At 35.1% G+C, this 26867-nt stretch overlaps 1 protein-coding gene across 3 annotated transcripts in view; it reads right to left on the bottom strand.

Annotated features, from left to right (window-relative positions):
- The window catches only part of NOX4 (NADPH oxidase 4), a 162606-nt gene that overhangs the window by 74365 nt on the left and 61374 nt on the right, over positions 1 to 26867 (bottom strand). For all 3 annotated transcript variants that reach the window (XM_036258165.1, XM_036258166.1, XM_036258167.1), the window contains exons 9-12: positions 23448 to 23664; positions 21270 to 21434; positions 21074 to 21136; positions 10025 to 10085 (exon numbers count right to left, since the gene is read on the bottom strand). In XM_036258165.1, coding sequence (XP_036114058.1) covers positions 10025 to 10085; positions 21074 to 21136; positions 21270 to 21434; positions 23448 to 23664 — 506 coding nt within the window. The remainder of the gene's footprint in view (positions 1 to 10024; positions 10086 to 21073; positions 21137 to 21269; positions 21435 to 23447; positions 23665 to 26867) is intronic.

Below are 26867 nucleotides of genomic sequence, written 5' to 3'. Positions count from 1 at the left end.
TATTCTGTTTTAATCTTTTTTTTATTATTAATTAATTTTGTTACAGATGTATCTCCTTTTTCCCCCACTGATTCCCCCCTCCCCCTCCCTCCCTGCCCTTTCCCCAGTTTGTTGTCCATGTCCACTGTTCATGCATACATGCATATAAGTTCTGTGGTTTATCTCTTCCCAACCAACCCCCTATTTAGGGGATTGTCAGTCTGTATCCCACTTTCACGTCTCTGGGACTACCCCCTTCCTCAGACTGTTATGTTCATTATATTCCACAAATAAGTGAGATCATATGAAACTTGTCTCTCTCTGTTTGGCTTGTTTCACTTAGGATGATACTTTCCAGGTCCCTCCATGTAGTCTCAAAGGATAAGAGGTATTTCTTTCTTATACCTGTGTAATACTCCATTGTGTATATGTACCACAGCTTTTTGATCCATTCGTCTACTGATGGACACTTGGGCTGTTTCCAGATCTTAGCAATTTTAAATAGTGCTGCTACAAACATGGGGGTACATACATTCTTTCTGATTGGTGTTTTAGGCTTCTTAGGCTATATTCCTAGAAGTGAGATCACTGGGTCAAATGGAAGTTCAATTTTTAATTTTTTGAGGTAACACCATATTGTTTTCCATAGTGGCTGCACCAGATTGCATTCCCCCCAGCAGTATACTAGAGTCCCCTTTTCTCCACACCCTCGCCAACACTTGTTGTTTGATGATTTGTTGATGGCGGCCATTCTGACAGGTGTGAGGTGATACCTCATTGTTGTTTTAATTTGCATCTCTCTGATGCTTAGTGATGTTGAACATTTCTTCATATGTCTCTTAGCCATTTGTATGTCCTGTTTGGAGAGGTGTCTATTTAGTTCCTCTGCCCATTTTTAATTGGATTATTTGTCTTCCTTTTGTGGAGGTGTATGAGCACTCTATATGTATTGGAAATTAACCCCTTATCTGATGTATCACTGGCAATTATGCTTTACCATACAGTGGGTAGCTTTTCCATTTTGATGATTGTATCTTTCGCTGTGCAGAAGCATTTTAGATTGATGTAGTCCCATGTGTTCATTTTCTCCATTGTTTCTATTGCCTTAGGTGATGTGTCAGTAAAAATTCTGCTGCATATGGTGTCTGAAATTTTGTTGCCTACAGTCTCTTCTAGGATTTTTATGGATTCATGAGTTACATTTAATTTTTTTATCCATTTAGAGTTTATTCCATGTAGGCTGTAAGTTGATGGTTTAGTTTCATTTTTCTGCAAGTAGCTGTCCAATTTTCCCAGCACCATTTATTAAAGAGGCTGTCTTTACTCCACTGTATGCTCTTGCCACCTTTGTCAAATATTAATTGAACATATTGCCTTGGGTCCATTTCTGGTTTCTCTGTTCTGTTCCACTGGTCTATATGCCTGTTCTCGTGCCAGTACCAGGCTGTTTTGATTACAGTGGCTTTGTAGTATAACCTGAAATCTGGTATTGTGATCCCTCCAACTTTGTTCTTCCTTTTCAAGATTGCTGTGGCTATTTGAGGCCTTTTTTGGTTCCATATGACCTTTTGAAATAATTGTTCTAATTCTGTGAAGTATGCCGTTGGTATTTTGATGGGGATTGCATTTAATCTATAGATTGCTTTGGGTAATATGGACATTTTAATGATGTTAATTCTCCCAATCCATGAACAGGGTATGTGCTTCCACCTTTTTATATCTTCCTCTATTTCTTTTTTCAATGACCTGTAGTTTTCTGTGAATAGGTCCTTTATTTCTTTGGTAAAGTTTATTCCTAGGTATCTTAATTTTTTTGCCACAATGGTAAATGGGATTTTTTGCTTAGTTTCTTTTTCTGTGAGTTCATCATTGGTGTATAAGAATGCCATCGATTTCTTGACATTAATTTTGTATCCTGCTACTTTGCCAAATTCATTTATTAAGTCTAGTATACTTTTGATGGAGTCTTTGGGGTTTTCTTTGTATAGTATCATGTCATCTGCAAATAATGACAATTTCACATCCTCCTTTCCAATTTGGATCCCTTTTATTTTTTTTCCTGTCTGATTGCTGTGGCTAAGACTTCCAGTACTATGTTAAATAGGAGTGGCGAAAGTGGGTATCCTTGCCTTGTTCCTGTTCTTAAGGGAAATGATTTTAGATTTTGCCCATTGAGTATGATGTTGGCTGTAGGTCTTTCATATATGGCCTTTATTATGTCTAGATATGATCCCTCTATTCCCACACTGCTAAGCGTTTTTATCAGAAATGGATGCTGGATTTTGTTGAAGGCTTTTTCAGCATCTATTGATATTATCATGTGGTTTTTAATCTTCATTTTATTTATGTGGTGTATCACATTTATGGATTTGTGAATATTGTACCAGCCTTGCATCCCTGGGATGAATCCCACTTGGTCATGGTGGATAATTTTTTTGATGTATTGCTGGATCCGATTTGCTAGTATTTTGTTCAGGATTTTGGCATCTATGTTCATCAGGGATATTGGCCTGTAGTTTTCTTTCTTTGTTGTGTATTTTTCTGGTTTTGGAATTAGAATTATGCTGGCTTCATAAAACGACTTTGGAAGTCTTCCTTCTTCTTGAATTTTTTGAAATATTTTGAGGAGAATGGGTATTAGTTCTTCTTTGAATGTTCAGCAAAACTCCCCCGTGAAACCATGCGGGCCTGGGCTTTTGTTTGCTGGGAGAGTCTTGATTACATCTTCAATTTCTTCTGTTGTTATTGGTCTGTTCAAGTTTTCGATCTCTTCCTGATCTAGTTTTGGGAGACTATGCGTTTCTAGAAATTTGTCCATTTTGCTTAGATTATCGAATTTGTTGTCATATAATTGTTCATAGTAGTTGTTAACAATCTTTTGTATTTCTGTGGTGTCAGTGGTTATCTCTCCTCTTTCATTTCTGATTCTGTGTATTTGGGTTTCTCTCTTTGTTTCTTGGTGAGTCTAGCTAAGGGTCCATCAATCTTGTTTATCTTTTCAAAAAACCAGCTCTTTGTTTCATTGATCCTTTGAATTGTTTTTTTGGTCTCTATGTCATTTATTTCTGCTCTGATCTTTACTATTTCCTTCCTTCTACTTGTTCTGGGGTTTTCTTTTTGTTTGCGCTCTAGTTCTTTAAGTTGTGAGGTTAGATAGTCTATTAAAGATTTTTCTTCTTTTTTGAGGTAGGCCTGTAGTGCTATGAACTTCCCTCTCAGAACTGCTTTCGCTGCATCCCATAGATTTTGTGTTGTTGTGTGTTCATTTTCATTGGTTTCCAGGAAGTTTTTGATTTCTTCCTTGATCTCCTCAGTGACTCATTCATTGTTTAATAACATGCTATTTAGCGTCCATGTGTTCAAATGTCTTTGCATGTTCTTCTTGCAATTGATTTCTAGTTTCATGCCATTGTGATCTGAGAAGATGCTTGATATAATTTCAATCTTCTTGAACTTGTAGAGACTTAGTTTGTGCCCTAACATGTGGTCTATCTTTGAGAATGTCCCATGTGCACTTGAGAAGAATGTGAATTCTGTAGTTTTGGGGTGTAGTTCTCTGTAGATATCTATTAAATCCATTTGGTCTAGTGTTTCATTTAGAGTCTCTGTTTCCTTGCTAATTTTTTGTCTATAGGATCTATCCACCGATGTCAGCGGGGTGTTGAAGTCCCCTGCTATGATTGTATTGCTATCGATTTCTCCTTTGAAGTCCTCCAGAAGTTTTTTTAACATATTTTGGTGCTCCTATATTGGGTACATATATGTTAATCAAGGTTATATCTTCCTGTTGGATAGATCCTTTCAATATTATGTAGTGGCCTTCTTTGTCTCTATTTATGGGATTCATTCTGAAATCTATTTTATCAGATATGAGTATAGCTACCCCAGCTTTTTTTTCTTTTCGGTTTGCTTGGAAGATTTTTTTCCATCCATTCACTTTAATCTATGTGAGTCTTTTGTTGTGAGGTGGGTCTCTTGTAAACAACATATAGATGAGTCATGTTTCTTCTCCTATCAGCTACTCTGTGTCTTTTTATGGGAACATTCAGTCCATTTACATTTAAGGTGATTATTGATATGTACTTATTTATTGCCTTTTTTGTTTAGTGTGGTTCTATTTTCCTTCCCATTTCTCCTGGTAATTACAGCAGTCCTTTTAACATTTCTTGCAGTGCTGGTTTGGTGCTAATGTATTCCCTTAGCCTTTTTTTGTCTGGGAAGCTCTGTATTTGACCTTCTATTTTGAATGATAGCCTTGTGGGTAGAGTAGTCTTGGATTCAGATCCTTGTTTTCCATGACCTTGATTGCTTCATGCCATTCCCTTCTGGCCTGTAGTGTTTCTTGTGAGAAGTCAGCTGAGAGCCTTATGGGGTTCCCTTTGTAGGTAACCTGTTGCTTATCTATTGCTGCTTTTAGGATTCTCTCTTTGTCTTTATGTTTTGGCAGTTTGATTACTATGTGTCTTGGTGTGGGCCTGTTTGGGTTCTTCTTACTTGGGACTCTCTGTGCTTCTTGAACTCGAATGCCTTCTTCCTTCACCAAATTAGTTTTCTGTCACTATTTCTTTGAACATATTCTCTATCCCTTGCTTATTTTCTTCTTCTTCAGAGACTCCTATGATGTGAATATTATTCCGTTTCCAGTTGTCCCACAGTTCTCTTAAGCTGTCTTCCTCTTTTTTAAGCGTTTTATCCTTTTGGTTTTCTGATTGGTTGATTTTTTCTAGCTTGTCTTCTAATTCACAGATCCGGTCCTCAGCTTCCCCTACTCTGCTTTTTAGACCTTCCAATGTGTTTTTCATTTCTGATATGTCATTCTTCATTTCTTCCTGTTGGTTTTTAATTTCCAACTGGTTGATTGTCAACATTTCTATGTCTTTACTCATGGTGCTCATGTCCTTACACATGCTGTTGAGCTTCCTCAAGATCATGGCTCTAAATTCTAGTTCTGTTAACTTGCCTAACTGCACCTCATTTATCTCATCTTCCGTAGAGGTCTCTTGTTCTTTCATTTGGCTTTTGTTTCTGTGTTTCACCATTTTGGCTATCACAGTGGGCTTTGGAGTCTGCCAAATTTTTCCTGTGGGTGTTGGTGTTCTGCTGTTTGTGGTTCCCTCTCCTGGGTTTGGATGAGCTAGGGAGGACCCACTTTAAACACCACCTTCAAGTCTTAGCTTTTCTGGTTAGTGTTGCATGCCCAGGGAATGGTAGTTATCCTCTAGTTTTTTTTTGTTTGTTTTTTTTTTGCCTGGAGGCTATTAGTAGAGGTCACCTAAAGACCCTTGGTTTCTGAGTTGCCTGAAAAACTCCCTCAGGTGCTCAGTGTAAGAGGTTGGGGCAGCTGCTGGTTGTTAATGGGCCTCAATTAGCATTTCAATGGCCACCAGGTGGGATTGAATCTCTGAGGGAGGGGCCTCCACCTCACCTCTCCCCAGGGCCCTGGGAAGGAGTAAAATGACCACAGTCCTGCGTGGCTGCACTCAGCAAAAGCTCTTAGCACCCTCCAAAACCCGAGTGTCCCCACACAGTTACAGTCCAGTCTTCTTTCCCTCTGCTGAAGCCCAAGGTGAGTGACTGCTGCCTATTTAACCTCTGTCTAGACTCTGCGTCGTGGCGCCGTCTGGGACTTTTAACCCGAGAGCGCTGCTTCCAGGGAAGGGCGGCCACCGCTGTGGCACCAGCAGAGGGTTTTGCACTCAGCCGAAGACCCAGGACTGAGCCGCAGTAGCACGACACTGCCGGGGTGGCAGCACCTTCCAGCAGAGTCCCCTGGTGCCCGTGAGTCTGTGCGGCACCAGCCGAGGGCTTAGCACGCAGAGTTCGCAGGAGTCAGCCTGGGTAGCAGCGTCCCGCCAAGTCCCCTGGTCGGAACCAGTCCGTCCCAGCCCTTGCGGCACCAGCCAAGGGCTTAGCAGGCAGCAGAGTTCGCAGGACTCAGGTGGGGTCTCAGCAGAGGCCTTAGCAGCAACTTCCTGCCGCTGAGTCCCCTGGTCCCTGCCCAGGCTGCTGTGGACCGTGGGCTCCTGGCCCCCTCTCGCATCCTCGCAAGCCTACCAGGATTGAGTCGGTGTCCCTGGTTATGTGGTCCTCCAAGGTGTGTTTCGGTTGCCCCTTCCTGAAGATTTGCCTTTATTTTCGTTGTGAATCCAGTTTGGTCCTGGGAGATGGTCTGTGTAGCTTCATTCACTCTGCCGCCATTTTTTCTTCCTCTGTTTTAATCTTTTCATAAACAATCATCTACATGAAGTATGACACATGCCCAGCTAATAGAGTGACATTGAAGCAAATATATAGAGAGAGTTATCACCTCTTTTTGGCCCACTCTTTACCTAAGGATCTAGCTAAGATTATTTGTACTATAAATATCAATGTAGTATGTGATTAAGGCAAATCTATGATATTATATGGCCCTGTTTGCCCACCTTGAATCCTAAGTTAACCATGTCTTCTCCGATTATAGCAACATTTTCCAGCATACAATATGGGAATTGATACCCAAGATTCAAGAAAAAGATGTTATGAACCCTTTGTTGCATTTTTAGCCAGTTATCAATACACTAATTATTGAATGAAACAATGACAACATTTTTAAATTAATTACATGTGGATATTAGGTATACAATGCTTTTGTAGTACAACTCAAACCTCTCTAGAGTAAGTAGACCACTAAAATAATCAATCATGTAACATTATCTCAGACATTATTTAAAAATAATGATATCTAATGAAGAAAGTAACAAGATATTTTGAACACTTAGGTCAAGCCACAGAGGCAATCTGTGACCATATATTTGACATTGGAAAGTATGACCAATTCTAGAAGAGCAACAAAATATGAATTCAATTCAAAGAGAAATCTGCTCAAGTAATTCACTCTACTCCCTCTACCATCATCATGTCAAGAGAAAAACCTGAATTGTTTAAGAGGTTTGAAGAGTCTTCTAAAGTTTAATAAGTCTTTCAGACATGTAGGAGATGCAACTATAGGCCTTGGGAAAATAAACAGCTAAACAACACATACAAAACTTTGCTACTGTGCTGTACAGCTGCTTCATTTGCTCCAAGGATGCTCTACAGCTGGGTGTAGTTGGCTAGTCTTAGAAAAATCATGCATGTGGTGGTCTTAAATTGTTCCTTACACCTGTCCAGGCAGAACATATTTCAGGGAAGAAAAAGGCACTGTTAAATATCTCTAACTCATTTTTAAAAAGTAACACTCTGGTCGACCTGGTGTGGCTCAGTGGATTGAGCATCGTCCCATGGACTGAGAGGTCCCCATTGGATTCCTGGTCAGGGCACGTTCCCAGGTTGCGGGCTCGATCCCCAATAGGGAGCATGCAGGAGGCAGCCGATTAATGTTTCTCTTTCACATTGATGTTTCTATCTCTCCCTCTCAAAAATTAATAAAACATATTTTTAAAAATAAAAAGTAAAATTCTGACATTCAAATTCTTAAGCACCTGTTTGGTATTTCCTATAATTACTAATCTTAATATTGAGTTTTAAACAATTCTTTCAGAATAAAAACCAGTGATCCTTGATCCCAGGAGTAATGTTCCCATTTCCCCCTCCATAATTGTAATTCCATTGTTGTAAGACTGCTAAACAATTTTTTGAACTAAACTGCCAGATAGTGGCTTAATTATTTAGGGGTTCTCTGCATGAATGCTTGACATTTTTTCCAAATCAACAAATATTTAAAGTCAGCAACGAAGAAGGTTTCTATTCATTGAAAAGCATCTGACTGGGTCTGAAGTCTGAATAAAAGGTTTCTCTCTCAATGGCATAGTACATAAAATAAAAAGATAAATTTAAAACTATTATTCCTAGTAGAGACTAAAATAAATAATGAAATAATTCATTTTAATGAGCTACTAACAATAGAAAATAACTTTATGAAGAAACTCAGTAACAATAATTAGTAATAAACCATCATGAAGTTTCTGCTTACACTAATGAATTAAATTGTATCTTCATTGTGCTTGTTTCCCTACAGATGTAGAATTCTATCAATTATCATTCATTAGTGAAGTCCATCATACTATATTGAAATTTGAACCAGAAAAGAACTTCACTCATTCTTTATTTGCCAAAGGGTGCAAAACAATTATAATTATATCAAGTCATTGTCATGAGAACTACTACTTCCATAGTATACCAGGTTTTTCTAACACTGTACCACCATGAGCTCTTTTGAATGCTATCACATGTATAAATATCTATTTAAGCCTGGTTTTTCTTTTCTTTTTTTTAAAATTTATTTTATTTATTAATTTTTGTTACAGCTGTTTCTCCTTTTTCCCCCACTGATTCCCCCCTAAGCCTGGTTTTTCATTATTCCAAATAAGTCAATACTGCTCAAAGATCTTTTGATTAATTTCATTGTTTTCCCATGATATCCTATGTTGTATATTTCTCCATTTTCTTCAAGTCTCCAATTCTAAACTGGCTGCCCTTTCTATAGACAAATAATTTTATATTATCATTTTTGACTGTATAATATGAGCTCTTTCAACTGTTGTTCCTGAAATTTTTCTTATTATACAATATCTTGTCATTTCCTATTTTTACAAAAATTAGTTCCTCCTTTTCAATGTTAACTTCTCAACCTATTTACAAATCCAGTTCTACTCCCCAGTTTCCATCCCCTCCTCCACTGACTCTCCTCTGCCTTCCAGTACCATGTTGTCCCTTGATTCTAACTGATCTAACTAGCAAGTTAGTAATACTATTTTTGATATAATGCTTCAAATTCTTTAAAGGTTCACTACATTTCTAATTTATTCTAATATCTTGTCTAGGTCACAATTGTTTTTGTTTTTTTGTTTTTTAATCCTCACCCGAGGACATTTTCTTTTTTCACATTTATCTTGAGGAAGAGTGGGAGGAAGTGAGAGAGAAAGAGAGAGAAACATCATCGATATGAGAGAGACACATAGAGTGGTGCCACCCACAGGACCCCAACCAGGGCCGGGGACAAACTGCAACCGAGGCATGTGCCCCCAGCGGGAACCAAACCCAGGACCCTCCAGTCCGCAAGCCAATGCTCCAACCGCTGAGCCAAACTGGCCAGGGCCACAATTGTTTTTTATCCATTGAGATGTTAGTGGATATTTGGGCTGTTTCCTGTTTTTGGCTATTGCAAATAAAGCTGCATTCATGATCTTCACCAAGCTAAACTTAAATGGCTTTTCTATACTACTCCCTAGAACAAAATCTTTGCTTCTGCTAGGCTGATTGACTTACCCTTCTTAAATATGGTTTAATCATTATCTTCCCTAATTTTTAACAATGTTGTGAATTTTACTTAAATGATTTAATTCTTCCCCCACTTCCTCGGTTTTCAAGGTTCGCCTCAAATTCTATCTTCTCTGTGAAGCTTCTCTTACAGCCCTAGACTACATTTTCTGATTCCCTGTAGTTTTAACAAACCAACTCTTTTGAGAATAAAACCAATCAGTAATTTTAAAATCACGTTGTTTAAAAAAAGATAGTTCAGTGTTTCCACCGTTGCCAGTACATCTGCCAAGTAGGCAAAGACCTATGATTTGCAAACACAGTGAATACTACATTATTAAAAATCACCCCATTTTCCAGAATTTTATGTAATATACTTTCTGAAAATTGGAGACCCTGGCTTTTTGCATTAATCATGACTATTTTGAGATTAATGTATCTTGTTACATATATCAGTAGTTTGTTCATTTGTATTTTTGGGTATTATTCCATTGTATGAATATACCATATTCCATTGAGCTGTTAGTGGATATTTGGGCTGTTTCCTATTTTTGGATATTACAAGTAAAGCTGCTGTGAAGATTTGAAAAAAAAAAATTACTAATATCCAAGCTATTGCAATTGTAAAATGCATCTTATAAGAAGAAAACAAACATTCAAACTGTACAAGCAAGGAAAGAAAACAAACAACAGCTTGAGAACATATACACATTTCTATACATGCTGGTAATTACACTATTTAAACACAAATTATAGTATGACCCATTATTTTCAAAGTGCATATCTTAAAATTCTATGTTCTACATACCTGTCCAGTCTCCGACTATTTTAAGGTGGACCCCAAATGTTGCTTTGGTTTCAGTAGGACACTAAAAAATAAAATAAATACTAGAATCAATTCTGAATAATAATTTTGTATTACCAGGTATGACTGAATTACAACTTTTATTCTCATAGCAAATCCCCCAAATCAATGAAAGATAGAAAGCAATGGACTAAAAATTTATGTAGATCCTCATTAGTGGAAGAAGAAAAGCAATGTCAACTATTCATTATGACAATATAATTTTTTCTAAAAACACATAAGTATTTATATAAAACAACATTATACAGTCTAAAACTGTTAGTATATTATATGCAACTACAAATTCTGCTTAAACATCTTTTGAGTTAAGATATTTAAGAGGCCACAGCTTTTAACTATAAAGGCAGATATGTAGACTAATAATTTCAGTGGCTTTTTCTCTCCAGATAGTATTATATACTTCACATTCTATAAATTCCAGGAAAAAGAAAAATATAATGTTCAATGTGACTTGAATATTCCATATCCAATAAGGAAAGTAATACTGAAAGTATTCTATTTCCATATCCAATATTCCATATCCAATAAGAAAAGTAATACTGAAAGTATTCTATTTCTTTCCTTCCTTTAATTCTCAGAAGACATCTGGAGCGAGATGGCAGGGGTACCTTGGGAGGGGAGTGAGTTGTGGCACTGAAGAAATAAAAAAGTATCAGTGGCCCATGTTTAGAAAATCTAGAAAACTCCCACATTGTCAAAATGAGAGAATATTATAGTTCAAAATAAGAAAATATAGAATCACCTTTTATTTTCTAGAATTCTAATCCCTTATCCACAATTCCAAAATTTAAAAGTTCTGAAAAAATAGTATTTTTATAACTCGGGGAGGCAATATCTGAGTAGAATTGATGGGTGGGCAATGACAGGAGAATAATACTTCTGTATAAAAATTCACACAGAAGTATTTCCCTAACCTCACACCTTGCTAGAGATCTTATACAATATAAGGAATATGCATACTTTTTAAAATTCACAAAATTCTGAATTCTAAAAACACATCTAACCTAAGGGTTATAGATAAGGGGTAATCTGCCAGTGTTCTCTGAGTACCATGTGCCAAGGATAGTTCTAAGTGCTTCATTTCCAAATTCTCACAATAACCCTGGAGAGTTGTTTTTTATAGTTAAGGCACTTGAATAATTGAGAATTAAACTATTAACTTGTCCAAGATCATAGTTTGAATCCATGCCTGTCTGACGACATAGTTCTTAACTATGAAGGTCGCTTCCCCACTAAAGTAAAAATACTGCAAACAGGTAAGGGTTGCATGAGAAATCAAATGTAGTGGGAGAAAAGGCTATATTGGTTGAAGATGAGTAGAATCAGTGTACAACAATATGAATTAGGACAAATATGGGCTGAAGTTAAAGCACAGATGCAAAAAAATGGCTGTGATTCTGAGGGACCCCATAAAAGAGAATGGCCTTTATAGAACAAGTCTAAGGTCCTTGAGCTCAATGTGGTGACCAATGAATACAGATCGCATAGGCTGTTATGAGGAGAGGAAATAAAAAAAGATGAAGATACCATGGAGACATGTAAATGACTCATCAATGAAGAAGAAAGGGAGCTTGGAAATCAGTGAAAACACTAAATTAAAAACTAGGTATTAATCATCTGTTCATGATAAATCACAAACAAACTAAAAAGCACATGGTCTACTAAATATTCAGAGTTCAGAATTAATGCAACATAGATTTCCAAACTACTACTCTGCAATTAGTGTTTCTAATAGAAGTATTACTGCTTGCAGTAATACAAATTAAAATAAATCAAAATAGCACAAAATAATATTTAAATATTATATATACTATTAAAATATTTACTTTATAATTATTATTCTAATATTTAATTATTTCATTTACATTTTGATTTTTATTGACTCTGAGATCAATCAGTTTTGTCATTAGTAAATCTCCAAATAAAGTGATGGGATCTGTAAAAACCACCCACCATTATTACTTCACACTACTTAAGGCTGGCCAGAGTCTCTATGCAGTAAAAGTTGTAGTTTGCAGAAAGCAAGAATCCCAACAGAGTTCCAAGCTACCAATCTGATTGTCCTGTGTTGCATGATGTTTCACTCAGTGTCTTAGGTTATGAATAGATCTGAGCCAAGATAGAATAGGGAACAAAAAGGCTCTCTTTCTGTGACTGAGTGTGCATTGAGCTTGACTAAATCCCATATTCTAAAGAAAAATATATATGTTTGCCAATTATTTATATCCCTGTTCTCTTCTTTCAGCATAGACGTTGTAAAATATAATTACATATAATAGTTAACATCTCCTCAGGTCTTGTAGAAGCCCATAAAGCTTCCTCTTCTAAGAGCTGGCTAAATGCATTAGTATAGCTTTTAAGACTGATCTGCTTTTGAAAAGATAAAACACAATATTGTTTCTCTCAAACCTTTTGAATTAATGCCTTTAGAAATTACTGATACTTTCTTAAATTAGTTAAAAATTAAGAAGACAGATTTTATGATAGTCTTTGGCCAATCATATAGTCTCAAATTTGAAGGGGGCCTGCACAGAGTAACTCACAGAATGGCTTCTGCCTGCGTGCTTTGAAACAATGACTGAAGATCTTAGAATCACATTTCAGAAACTTTTCCTAAATAATGTTCATAGTCACTAGTGTTGTCTCAAGCACAATGTAGTGATTCTTTAATGTCTTCTTACTATCTTTTTAAGAGTGTTTTGAAAACTTCTCCTATTACATTGATAAAAAAAATATGCTTATGCCAATTTTTCAGTTTAAAAAGTTGCAAGATAATATGTGCCGTTAAGTTCACATTATTAAAATAAAAACAGATATTAGTGTTTTTTCTCTTTACATAGAAATATGTTGAAAAGAATATGTAATACTCTATTACTCAATAATAACTTCTAGAAAATTAAGTTAAAGACAGAAAATGAGAACTCATTTCATACATTTCTATTTTTAAAAACTTATTATTAGCTTTTTAAATGAGTATAATTTTAAATGTTAAATTTAAAAGTGAACATTAAAATATTGTTGAGTCTTTCGTTAGTCTCACTTAAGTTACCTAGAGGAAGAGAATGGAGTTTGGCTCATGTAAACCCTATTGTAAGTACCAGAATACACAACACCTAGTTTAAGGAAAGAAAAAATAAAGTGACACATTTTTTTTACAACAGAGCTTAGAAAATGTTACTTTGCTCACCTGGAGAAAAAAAAAAAAAAAAAAACATTTCCTTCAAATTATTTGTTCAGTATGGTATTTGGGATTTTAATGTGCTCAAAATACTAATGATTTTATAATAGTCCCACAAAAATATAAACAGATATTATGTAATTATCTTACATTTGTGAACTAAATGTACAAATGATGTCATTGCACAAGGATTTACTCAACATGGAAAAGAAATTTAAAAACCACAATGTGTTTCTTTTTAAATTTATTAAACCAGAGAAAATGATCACAGAACATAATGTTCTTTAATCATTATTGTCAGGAACTTATTATTAGTTCTTTCTTTCAAAGACCTAGTTTCACATTTACTATTTTTGTTAGATATTTCTGCCAGAAATTCACTCTAAATGCAATATATCTAAAATTGCTGTTATCTTACTTCCCAAATTATGTTCTTCTTGTTCTCCTATGTCTAGACATGGGACGTATAAATCCTTATCAGAACAGAGGCTCAAATCTCAGAGTAATATCAGGTATTTCCCTTTCTGCCAATATTCAATCAATTTTCAAGTCCTTTCAAATAATCTTACCAATGAAAGAGTCTGATCACAGCAACCTCATATTGGTTAAGGTTTTGTGTTCCCCCCACAGAAAAACACCCACAAACTTTATTCCCTATTCTTCCATATTCTTTCCAGCTTTATATTCTGTCTCTCCTTGCTCCACCCTAATAATTCACCTAAACCAACATGGATCAACAGAAACATTTTCCTGTCCCTTCATTTCCCCACTTAACTAGTCTACCTTTAAAAGGGGTATCACCTCAAGAAGCAAGCCCATCCTTTCCTCACAACAATGAGAAATCTTAGGTCTCAGAGATCAAAGAAAGAGGCTGGGTTTGGGCTCATCATATGCATGTCTGTAGATGGAATAACTGGACCCCCAGATTCACGTCATTTCAAGCACAAGCCAGGCGACTACTGCTCCACAAACCCAAAGATAAGCAAAGGTGAGACAAAAAGGGCTCTCGATACAGAAATAACCAGCACAGTGCAAAGTAAAGCCAAGATGCTATTCATCAGCTCAGCAAATATATTTTAAAGGCACGCTACATGCCCCCTCAAATTCATCTGTCCAAAACTAAGCTCCAAATATTCTCATCAGAACATGCTCTCCCCACAGCCTTCCCTGTCTCAGTTAATGCGCCTCCAATTGCTAAGACCAAAAGTTTCTGATGATAAACTTGACTCTTCTATTTCTTTCACCTTCCATACCCAGTCTATGAAGAAATCCTGTTAACTCTAACTTTAAAATATGTTAATCTGACACTTCTCACAGGCTCTACTCTGGGCCAACCCATCATCATACCTCAAAACTGTATGACAACTACACACAGACCCCTAACTGGTCTCCATGCTTCTCTTCATCTAATATTAACATAGTAGCAGAGTGATCCTGCTACAAATTAAGTCAGGCGTGCCCTTCCCCTACCCAGAACCCTCCTACTGCCCCCTCCTCACTCAGAGGAAAGGCCAGAGCCCTGTCAGTGTCCTATACACCCCACATAATCTGACTCTTCAGGACTTCCCTGACATTATTTCACACAATCCTTTTTTTCTTCGCATATTCCAGCCACACTGACCTCTGTCACCCCTTCTTCCATTCATGTACACAAACACATTCAAACAGATGCAAGTCAAGATATGTCAAGTATTACTAAGGGTGAAAACTACCAAGTTTTTAAACAGAGAAAATACATGATCTGATTCACATCTTAAAATAATCATCCTGGCTGCTTCTTAAGATCAACTGATAGGTGAGTAAGGGCAGACAGAGAGAGAGTAATCAGAAGGCTATCCAGATGGCAGCCAGGGTGGGTGCTATAAAAATTGTGGACATAGTTTGAAGGTAGAGCCAAGAAAATCTGTGGACAGATTGTTGACTCTATTTTTCTTTAAAAGGATAAAAGTCAAGTTTGATGTCCAGGTTTTCAGCCTGAGCAACTTAGACAATGGAGTTGACACTAACTGAAGAGGGAGAAAACTATGGGTGGAATAGGTTCAGAAGGCTGAAGATTAAGAGTTCAATTTAGACATGTTAACTTAAAATTTTCTTTAGACATCCAAGTGGAAGTTTCTGATAGATAATTGGCTACATGACTTTGAATTTTAGAATTGCGAGCTGAGCTGGAAATATAAATTTGGGAGATGATAGCACATAGATACATTAATAAGACTGAATAGGATCACCAGAGAAATGAGTTTAGCTAGAGAGAAAAGGGGTTCCAAGGAATGGACACTGGGGTGTTCTGATATTTAAAGGTTATGGGAAAGACAAGGAACAGCAAGAATGTTTGTCAGAAAATCAGGAAAAAAAACACAGGTCTGGGAAATGGCCATTAGACTTAGCAATAACATGGTCATGTTGACCTTAGAAATGTTTTAGTATAGTGCTGAGGGCAAATGTTGGATTTAAGAAAAAATGAGAGAAAAGGAAGTGAAGATGTAAAAAATGGGGGAGAGGCTGGAAGGAGATGTAAGTCAAGACTTTTATTGATCATTTTCTCTTTGACACCCAGTTAAAAGGAAACATCCAAAAATACCAATTGAATAAATCAAATTTAATATTAAACAGCAGGTTCGATCTTAATACATTGACCAATTGAAGTTCATATTCATTATGTAGGCTCTCATTATGCAGTGAAGAAATATTTTCTTTTTCCCCTGGAAAAGAGCCAAACTAGAGCAATTAGATGATGTTTAACTTCCAGAGAATTCAGATGTCCTGTTACATTTCATGAGCATTAGTGACCTTCTGTGGCAATTTCCACCACTGTGCATGGTCTATAGTTAAGACACTTTATTGCCTTGCTGATCTGTCATTTATCACAGCTGAGTTTCTAAGCTGTCTAAGCAAAATATTTGTGAAACCTTAGAGAAAAGCAATTTTTAAGAATTAGATAGATGAAAGCAAGACCCAAGATCCAAACCACTAATGCAGATTTCTTGCTTACATTTAAATACATGAAATTAAATAAATAATAACAATTTTTTTTCAATCTTTAAGCATTCATGGCCATTATTGTCTGGTTTTCATTGAAAACTGGAAAAACTATTACCAAAATGACTGGTTGAGAGATTAAAAACAAAAAGCAGAAAAATAATGGCAAGTGAAGGCATGCTATGTTAAAGTACAGACAATAACAAACTAACAGCTAAACTTGCTTCTGACTCATGGAAAAATATGTGAAATCAGGTTATCCAAGCTTAAAAGTAATGAATCACACTACTTAGAATAGAGATGTTAGGAAGGCACATGTGTACTTCTGAATTAAAATAATAAGGAAAGGCTATAGAAATACTTATGTAAACTTCAATCAATTACTAGCATAAAAAATTGTGCATTCTTTCTTTCATTGAGAATCCATGAAAAATATTAATGAGCATAATTAATGTCTACCTCAATTAAATACTAAGGAAGCTACATTTTGCAGTAAGCAGTAAGTTCCATACTTTTTAAAAAATTTTTTTTTCCTTCGATTTCAGAGAGAGAGGAAGTGAGAGGGAGAGAGAGACAGAAACATTGATGAGAGAGAACATTGATTGGCCGCCTCCTGCATGCCCCCACTGGGGATGGGGCCCACAACCTGGGCATGTTCCCTGACCAGGAATCAAACCGGTGACCTTTTGGTGCATGGGTCGACACTCAATTACTGAGCCACACCAGCCAGACTGGTTTCATACCTTTTTAAGTTTGGGAATTTTAAAATCATATCTGATTTACACATCTATATTAGATGACAGAATATTTTAATAGATTTGTTTTGGTAGAAAATCCAAACTTGGCAATTGCAGAGCATAGTTGGAAAACACATAGAGATCCACTACATAGTTGAAGAACAACATGTAAAATTTTACCCAGGTTTTCAGCCAATAAAGGTCCATCATTCATCCTAACGGCTAGTAAACCACAAGTGGAAAATAAATCGTCAGTCCCCAAATGACTGTTTCTAAACCAGTCTGTGGCCAGAGTTCATTCAGTTACTTCATGCTGCAGAATGGGGCAAAAAAATTCAGTTTAATCCTGTCCTGGTTCTGAACTCATTATTTGAAACAACCACCATAACAAATAAAAATAGAAAACACAACAGCAAAGGTGACCTGGGGAGTGATAACAACAATGGGAGGTGTTAACACATTTTGAAAGGTGAAATGTGGATGAGACCATGGATAACAACTTCTAACCTGAGAACTTACTATACGTCAGGCACCATGATGAGCACTTGATTGTATCTTTTTACTTCCTATCTACAGTAACTCTATTGGGAAGTCACTATTATTACCCACATTTTATAAAGAAGTAAACCAAAGGTAAATATGTTAATCATCTTGTCCAGGGATATAGTATACTAAGTGGGGTATCCAGGCCTTCAAACCAGCCTATCTAGGATTGCAAAAACCATGGTCTAGTAATACACAATTACCTCTGACACCCCTCAGTCTTGTCAGCAAACATGAACCTGCTGGCTCTGCCCTAGGAGAATGCAGGTGCAGTAGCAGGCAACAATCACAACTTCCTAGAAAAACCCACCAAATTATCATGTCCTTGTGGAGGAAAATAAATGTCAAGTGTAAAAATGCTGAAGCACCATAAGTAATTAAAACTCCAACCTTTCGGTTTCTAATTAAATCGGTAATCAAAACTTGGCTTGGCCTTGACTGAAATTGTGAAAATTACTATAGTGCTTCTGCACCTTATCTTTTATACTTAATACTCATTTTTCTTATTTTCAGTTTTAAAAGCTTAATCTCCATTTGAAAATATGAGCTGAAGTTCCAACTACCGAATTTGTGATCATTACATATTTTATAGATTTGCTTTTTCCTTACACTGTCACAGCCTTCTAGCAGGGAAATTTAATTTGACTTCTGACTCTCCACAGTATTTGAAGAGCTTAATAGTGTAGACGATCCAAAACATCCAATTACACATTTCTCTTGAAAATAACTTTCTATAGTCTTAGTCAAGTTCTTTCTAAATGGTAACTCTCTTTTGTTGTTTGACCCCAACAACAAGTGTGTCCAAAACCAGTAAGAATTTCTCTGAACATCGATGAGTGCTGAGTTGAGAGCGAGCGTGCAGAATAGCTAACCACAGACAGGCCTTTCAGCCAGGCAGCATTTCACCTGTGTCACTAACTAGCAATGCGACTTTATTTAATCTCTTGCAGTCACATTATTTTTTATATAGTATAGAGTTAATAATACATATCTCATAGGAATATAGTAAAAATTAAACCATATAATATTTTCAAAGTTTATGAAGGAACCTTTTAGACACTTAATTAGTAGAAACTATTATCTTTGCCAAAGATGAAGTATGTACACACTTTTTAGTGGGAATCAGCACATGAGAAACTACTTTGTTTTATTTCAAGGGAACCCTTAAGGGAACTATCCAGTGAAAATATAAGAAAAATGTAAGTGTCAAATACAATTAATTGGACAAAAAGAAGGGAATTGGCAGGAAAACGTAATGTGATTTATAAACAGAAACTTCATTTAAATTTGAGTTGTGAGGGCCTGTAGGAGGAGCTCTCACTCATACACATAATTAATTACCCTAACAGGAAGAAACATACTTTCCATCTCCAAGAGGAAGATGTTTTTCTACTTAACTATTCCAGTAGGAAGAAGTAGGATCTTCTTGCTCAGCAACCATTCAACAAATGAGAGACGGTTACAACTCAGCCAATGAAAAACCGCTACACTGGGACATCCCAGTGTCCTCCAATAGACTCTTTGTTTACAGCAACCCCTTGGAACTCCTCCTTTCCTTCATAAAAGGAAGTTTCTGTCCTTTGTTCTTTGGACTTGCATGTGATTCACCATTAGACCACATGTCCTAAATTGCAGTTCTTTGTTGTTCCCAAATAAACCCAATTTGCTAGAGAATTTTCTGGCTAACTATTCATTTAAGGTTACTAATAGTAAATTAACAAAACAGCATAAGGTAAAATTTAGCTTAAAAATGTTTTCTCTACTCAAATTCATTTCTAGACAGCAGCAAGATTTGCCTGTTTTCCTTCTTATGAAAACAGTAATTCCCTTGTGGGACAGTATGAGTGAGCCAGCTATTAATTCCCCTAAATCTGAGAAGGCTACAATCCATATTTAAAGCCTATACACAGTACTTGGTACACAGATGGTCAGATAAAATGAAAAACTCATGAATATAAAATTCCAAGCATCTAATCTCTTTGCCTCCATCCAACTCACTCCTGAATTTCAATCTTTCTTGATATAATAGAATGTTGTTAGTTATTTCACTAGATGTCAAACTAAATTTTCTTTTTAAATTAAATTTATTGAGTGATATTGGTTAATAAAATTATGTAGGTTTCACGTGTACATTTCTATTATACATCACCTGTATATTGCATTGTGTGCCCACCACCCAGAGTAAATGTTCTATCACTATACATTTGACTAATTTTATCCTTTAATACCCGCCCAACCCCTTTTCCTCTGGTAACCACTGCCCTGTTTTCTTAATCATTAATAAATGAATTTACTACATATAAACAGAATGTAAAATTTGGAGCAATTAAGCAATTTTTTTCCTTTAAAAAATTGCTATTATTTATTCAAATAACTTCTGTTTTTTCTTTAACTATCTGACACTCCCTTTCTGTTTTTTTTATCCCTTCAATATAGATTTTTCTGGCCTAGCTCTCCTCACAAGTACATGTTCTCAAGAGGCATCTCAAATTTATAGCGGTATCAATCCTAGTAAACCCAACCTTACACCTCAGCACTAACCTCAGCACTGGTGTAAAGCCAGTTATTTATCTGCCTCCCCATTTCATAATTTGTTCAATTTTATTTGCATATCTTAAGCACATATTTAAACATGTGGTCATTATTCTCAGTGACCTTTGTTTGAAACTGAATAAAATCTTAGTCACCATCATCAATGGAGAATAGTAAATAAATTGTATAATATTAAGCAATCATTTTAAAAAAAAATGAGGAATATAAAAATATAGTAACATGAAAAGTTGCCCATAATATATTGTTGAGGAAAAAGAGAAAATTATAAAACAAATGATTCAACAAACATGCCAAACACCTATATATGCTAAATTATATAGGAAAATGGAAGAATATATGTCAAACTCTAGAGAAAAAGGGAAAATGAGGAAAAGTTCCTATTTTATCGTATTTACTTGTGAATTGTTCACTTTTTTATAATGGCTTATGCCACTTTTATAATGCACCAAATAATGTTAAGCAATGTGCTAAAAATATTGGGTGATTCCATTATTTAGCTAGCCCCACCATTATTATAGCCCCACCATTATTATTCCATTTCATTTGTCTGACTTTATTTTCCTTTTCCTCCCCATATACAGCATGGGTACAAATTACACTGGACTTTTTCCTGTCTAAACATTGCCTGTATTTTCTTATGCTTCCATCTCAACTCAGAGTACCCCTTTTTCCCTAAATTCAATCTCCTTAAAGAATATCATGCACATGTTATATTTTGGCACATCTGTCATAAAAGAAAAAGTACATATAGAAAAATGATTTTCTGTATTTTGAAGCAACAAGATTTAATAAATTTTAAATATAATACATTTTGAATATTACAATAGAAAATAGTTAACAATTGTTAGAAAGTTTCTGTACAGGTAATTATATTTCTCTGCAAAAGAGATGGCTTAAACTGAGATCTTGTGACAGCCTTGAATGACTTTTAGAATGAGGTGGAGTACACACACACACAAAATGAAGACACGCATTTCAAAAAAACAAAAATAAGTTTCTTACCATTGTGAGAGTAAATGGATGGTTTTCTAATGCAGACACACTGGGACAATGCAGAGTAATATACTAAAAAGCAACAAACAATTTTTAAATGACCAAAATAGAAGTTCAAATTTTCCAATGATGGCACTAATATACTAATTTTCAAAAATTACATAAGAATAAAAGGTATTTCAAAAGTTGCTGAACAATGACTCACCTGGCCAGGTCTTGCTTTAAAATTTTCTTTGACCATTCGAATTTCCATGACATCTGAGGGGTGGCTTATGACTGAGATGATGGTAACTGGCTTATTACTCCGGATGCACCTGTAAAGTCTTTCAGCACAATACAGGCACAAAGATCCAGAAATCCAAAGCCAAGTCTAGCAGAGAATTTTTGAAATGCACTTTAAGAAATACTTGTGTTGTAATACTCTTTATATTCTTTCTAATTGTTTATTTCACACATTACAGTAAAAATAAATATTTATTTTTAATTAAATAAATAAATATTTTAAGTGGATAAAATAACATCTTCTTATGGTAACTTATTCAAGTAAGAGTAAAGTATAAAATAAAAGGTATAGTAATATCAAGACCCCACCCTCAAACCATTGCCCAGGGTCTAACTACCATTGACAGTTAATCATACATTGTTCCATATATACTTCTATGCACACAATACATATATAATGCATTTACACAATACTTTCTCTAAAGAGAGATAAAAGGGAAATTAAAGGTTGGAATAAATCTGAAAATGATTTTAGAAAAAAAAGTACCCATCCAATGTTTGTTAAAAAAAAAAATCCTTAGATATTTTTAATGCATAATGTACATATACAATATGTAAAACATGCACACATTTTAAAATATGGTATAGACTAGGCAGGTTGTTTACAACTTACTTTTATATAATGCATCTAATATGAACATCTAAGAATATTATATTTAGCACTTATAAAGTGTTAAGAATTTTGCATGTGTGTTAGAGGGATAGCCCTGATCCCAGAGTAAGTGCATACTCTGGGGAAGCCTGTGTGGCTGACCTTTCTCTGACAACTGCACACTATACTTCCCTCAGCACTTGGAGGCCTCCAAACCAAACTTATTTTAATGGTCACTTTTTAAAACCTTACTTACATAGTTATTCTGGACCTTCTTCCTTCCCTGCAGACAGACCATGCCTCTTCCTGACATTTAGTTTGACACTGTGTGTAAGCATCACAGGACAAGCTCTGCAATGTGACAGCAGTCCTGCAACTTTGGAACAGCCTCTTACCCTTTGAGCATCAGTTTGTTCATAAGTAAAATGGGAATCACAATACCTGGCCTGCCTAACACACAGCAAAAAGTTTGAAAAATTATAAAGCTTAATAGAAATCTAGAGCATTATTAATCATAAACACAAGACTAAGACACTCATTCCAAAGCCGTCAACAAATCACTCTACCTTTTGACTCCTCTTTCTTCTTTTTAAAAAATTAAATGTATTGGTGCAACATTGGTTTATAACATTATACAAATTTCAAGTATGCAACTTCATAATACAACATCTGCACACTCTGTTATGTGTTTACCACCTTTATCTGACTACCTTTATTCTCTTTCTAATTTACTTTCTTCTTCTTCAGACACTTGACATCACTAGTCCCCGCTACTTCCACTTGGTACAGACAAAGAATACAGCTCCCACGGTCACAAGGGAAGATTATGGCCCTTATCAAACGACTCACTGGGAATTTGGGGAAGTTTTCCAAGAACAAGCATTTTACTCAAAAACCTAGTTTTGCATTCTAATTCTACCACATATTAGTTTGTAGAGTTTGCTCAAGGTATTTTATGTATTCAGGCAACAATTTCCTCACCAGAAAATTGAGGATCATAGTAATTGCAAGGAGTTACTATGACTATTAAAAACTTATGCATACAGTGAATTTTGGCACATTGTCTAACAGATAATACTAAGCAGTCAATAAGTAAATTTTATAATTTATTATTTATAATTATACATAATATTGTACCATAATATACTATACTATGATAAATATTAATATTAGTTATTTTACCATTGTTTTTATTATTCAATTTATTTTCCTCAGTGGACAGGGAAAATATCTTTGTTACCTCTCTTGTGGCAAAAACCAGTGCCATTGTATGCAAAGATCATACAGTCGGTTATATTCTGTAATGTCATAGGTCTTTCTCTTTGAACTGTCAGCTGACTATAATGGAACAATAGGTAATAACTTGCTATTGAAACATCCTAAAATGTTCTGTTCTGTAAGAATAATTGCTTTATACACCTTCAATAACATGCTTAAATGCAACATTGATCAATTGCTATGGAAATATTGACTTTGCAGATTCTATCAAACACATAAAGTTAATCTGACCTGTGGAAAATTAGCTTGAAACCTGGGCTCTTCCATACAAATCTTCACAGATGTGTTCCTGGTAACCTCATCTGGTTTTGAAAACCCTCCAGGGAAAGATTCATGAAAATGTTCTGAGAGATTTTCGAGTAAATGAATATTCTGGTAGCGGGTTCCATTAAGATTGATGCAGCCAGGAGGGTGGGTATCTAAATTAGTTTGATACTTTATCAACCCTCTAAATTAAATTAAGAAAAAATAAAAACAGAAAGATGAAAAAAGATTGAGATTAGAGGACAAAATATAAGAAAATAACCTCTTTTTCTTATTAATTTAAATGGTATTTATACAAAAAGTTTTTCTCACATATCTTAATTAAGAATAATTGAGAAATTTAAAATTTTTTACTATTTGACTAAACCAAAAATTTACCCCCACACACACACCAAAAAAATGCCACAAATGCATGAAATGAAAAACACATATGATCTTTCCAAGTATTTTTTTTTTTTTAATTTGCCAGGCTTTATATCAAATATAGGCATTCCTACAGTCATCTACAAATTTTCACTTCAAATAACACTATAATGATGGATACTTTTGTTATATCTTCAAACACAAATGAAAAAGTATAGGAATCATTTGATTTGACTAAGAATAAATGAAACAGGCTTTCTGGTTTAGAGAGAAATGTTAAACTAACATAACAGGAACAGGAAGCTTGCATCTCTTATGGTCTGGAAACAATTAATACATAGCACTCAGACCTAAACTGATTTTTTTTTTTTCAATTTCTCCATAAACAAGATCACATAAAAGGCTCAAGATAATAAATCAGGCATAAAACTCTAAAATCTGATTCTGGCAGTTTCATATTATGTGACATACTAAGACAAGCCATTCCACTTTCTGTATTCTATATTTCTTACCAATAAAGAAAAAAGTAAGATCTATCTCATGGGGATAGTGCATCAAGTGGTAGATTATACAGAACATCATATTTTTTTTTTTTTTGCATAAGAAAAACATTGACAAATTTTTTAATGTGTTTCAATTTTATTTTAAAGATATTAAAATTTTTATTTCTAATTTTTATTTTTCTGGTTGGTAGAGTATGTTTTAAAATTACCCCTCCCAAGTAATTAATTTTAGTACATTAATAAAGTATATTTTTAAGTATATCACAATTACAATGATTTTACAAAGATACTATTTTAAAACAATAAAAAATATAACATGGATAATGATATTAAATAGATCTATATATGAAAGTTAGAAAAACAATAGCCAAGACAGTCATGTTGGAATGTACCACCTATTCAACCTGATCATTCTCCTTTTTTCCTCTTATTTTATGTTCAATTCCCTTTCTCTTTTATTTCTCTTTTACTTTCCTCCTTATACCTAGTCATCATTAGAGAGCATATAGTACATGTCAGGATCATAAAGTAGTGGGTTGTATTTCACAATACTCATTCTAGGCCGCACACACACATTTTTTAAAGTAATTCAGTAGACATGGCCTAGATACAGAATAAATTAATGGATATTACACAAATGTGAGCCAAGTTCATAATCCTTCATAGAGTTCTAGTTATATAATACAATTGTTGTGTCATTATACTTGAAAGCCCATTAACTTGATTCAGCTTCCATTACAAGTAATCATTTACTCAAGCCTGTTGCTCCTACTAGCCACCCTGAGGGTGTAGCTGGCAGGTGGGCAGGCCAAAAATCTCAGGTATTTGTCTTACTGGCCAGAAGCTGAACAAACATTAAAGTAATGCACTTAACACTGTTGTAGGTGATTCTACAAAGTTCAAAAAGGAGTTAAATCTGGCCCCCAACCCTCCAGAAACTTATAATCTAGTGGAAGATATCTTGGGAGTAGCTAAACATAACTTAAACCACAGATAATAATTGGAATTGAGTGTTTTAGTAATAGCTTATTAATGTACGGTAGACACCAAGACGAATACAAAGCAGTTTATATACATTTACCTTATTCACACAACCACTGCATGAAGTTGAAATTAAGATTCTATTTTAATAGATTGAATAATACCCCGAGGTCACACAGCTGATAAGTGCCAGAGCCAAAATTTGAACCCAGGTTTGACTCAACTTCCATGTCTTCACCTCTCATTATACAGCATGTAAGTTTATTAGATCCTAACAACTTACCTCTTAAAAAGATAAAGGAGGGAAATGTTAATATTTATTAAGAAAGCATGTCAGAAATTATTTAGACATCCATTTCTCACTTAAACTTCAAAACAAAATGATCGCACAGGTAAATGTTTTCATTCCCATTACACGGACGAGATACTTAAGGCTTTGCTTGTGGAAGGTATTAATTAAGTAGTACTCAAAACATAGGATTCAGAAAACTCATGTCCTTAACTCAGAAAACCTATATTATGCAAAGAAAATCCATTGGTTAAAGAAGTGAAAATCAAGGAAAGGGGTTCAAATGAACAAAACCCTGGAAATAAGGTCTGATAGGGTGTGTGTGTGTGTGTGTGTGTGTGTGTGTGTGTGTGTGTGTGTGTTGGAAGGAGAATAACAAACATCAAGCAAAGGAATGTTACTTATTTCTTCTCCAAAGTTATAATAGTGTTCACGTGAACATGATCCCATGTTCTAAGGGTCCTTAGAATGATAAATGCCACTATGCAGTACAAATCTTCAGGCCAGCTCAGTCAAATAGACAATGTTGCTGTTCTTGGTATATAAAGTGACACATAATATTATAGAATCCCTTCTAATTCTGACAGATTGATGCTACTTTAAACTACTTTCAAGGTAAATGACATAGGCTATCTCTGTTTAAAACCCCATTAAAGAGTTCTTTTCATTGTCTCACTTTGTAATTGTTGCCATCAAAGAAATATGTAAGAGAGAAAAGATCTATAGACAGACAATTAGAAACAAAAAAATCATTCATGAAAAAAATAAATCAAGTATGAAACCTCAGTTTATTTGGCTAAATTAGGTGGTAAAGATACAGATAGGTTCACAAGGAAGGGCACTGGCAAATTCTGAACTCAGTATTGAAAGGACAAGTATTGGGCATGTCAAACAGGTGTTTGATGCTTCAATACCTATTTCCATAACCTTCACAACAAACATATGTGGTAAAGATCAGTGGCCCCATCTCTGAATGAGTGAAAACTGTTGGACCTTTTAAGTGATCTGCCTAATACCAGTTAGTGGCCAAGTCAGAGTCCAAGGCCATGCTCCTGCCCTAATCCTTCCCCTTTGCAGAATTCCCTACTTATGGACAATATTCTGACATTAAAGACCAATGTATTCACTGAGCAAAAATTTATCGATATACATGGTTAACAAACCAAGAATTGTATGTTATTTTTCAAGTTTAATTAAATGTAATAACTTACTTTTCCTTTGTACTAGTTAAAACATAAAAATGCTCTTTTT

This window comes from Molossus molossus, unplaced genomic scaffold (assembly GCF_014108415.1).
Source record: "Molossus molossus isolate mMolMol1 unplaced genomic scaffold, mMolMol1.p scaffold_m16_p_13, whole genome shotgun sequence".
Taxonomy (NCBI): Eukaryota; Metazoa; Chordata; class Mammalia; order Chiroptera; family Molossidae; genus Molossus; species Molossus molossus.
Note: the sequence above shows the minus strand (reverse complement) of the source record. Positions and strands in the feature narration are given on the sequence as shown.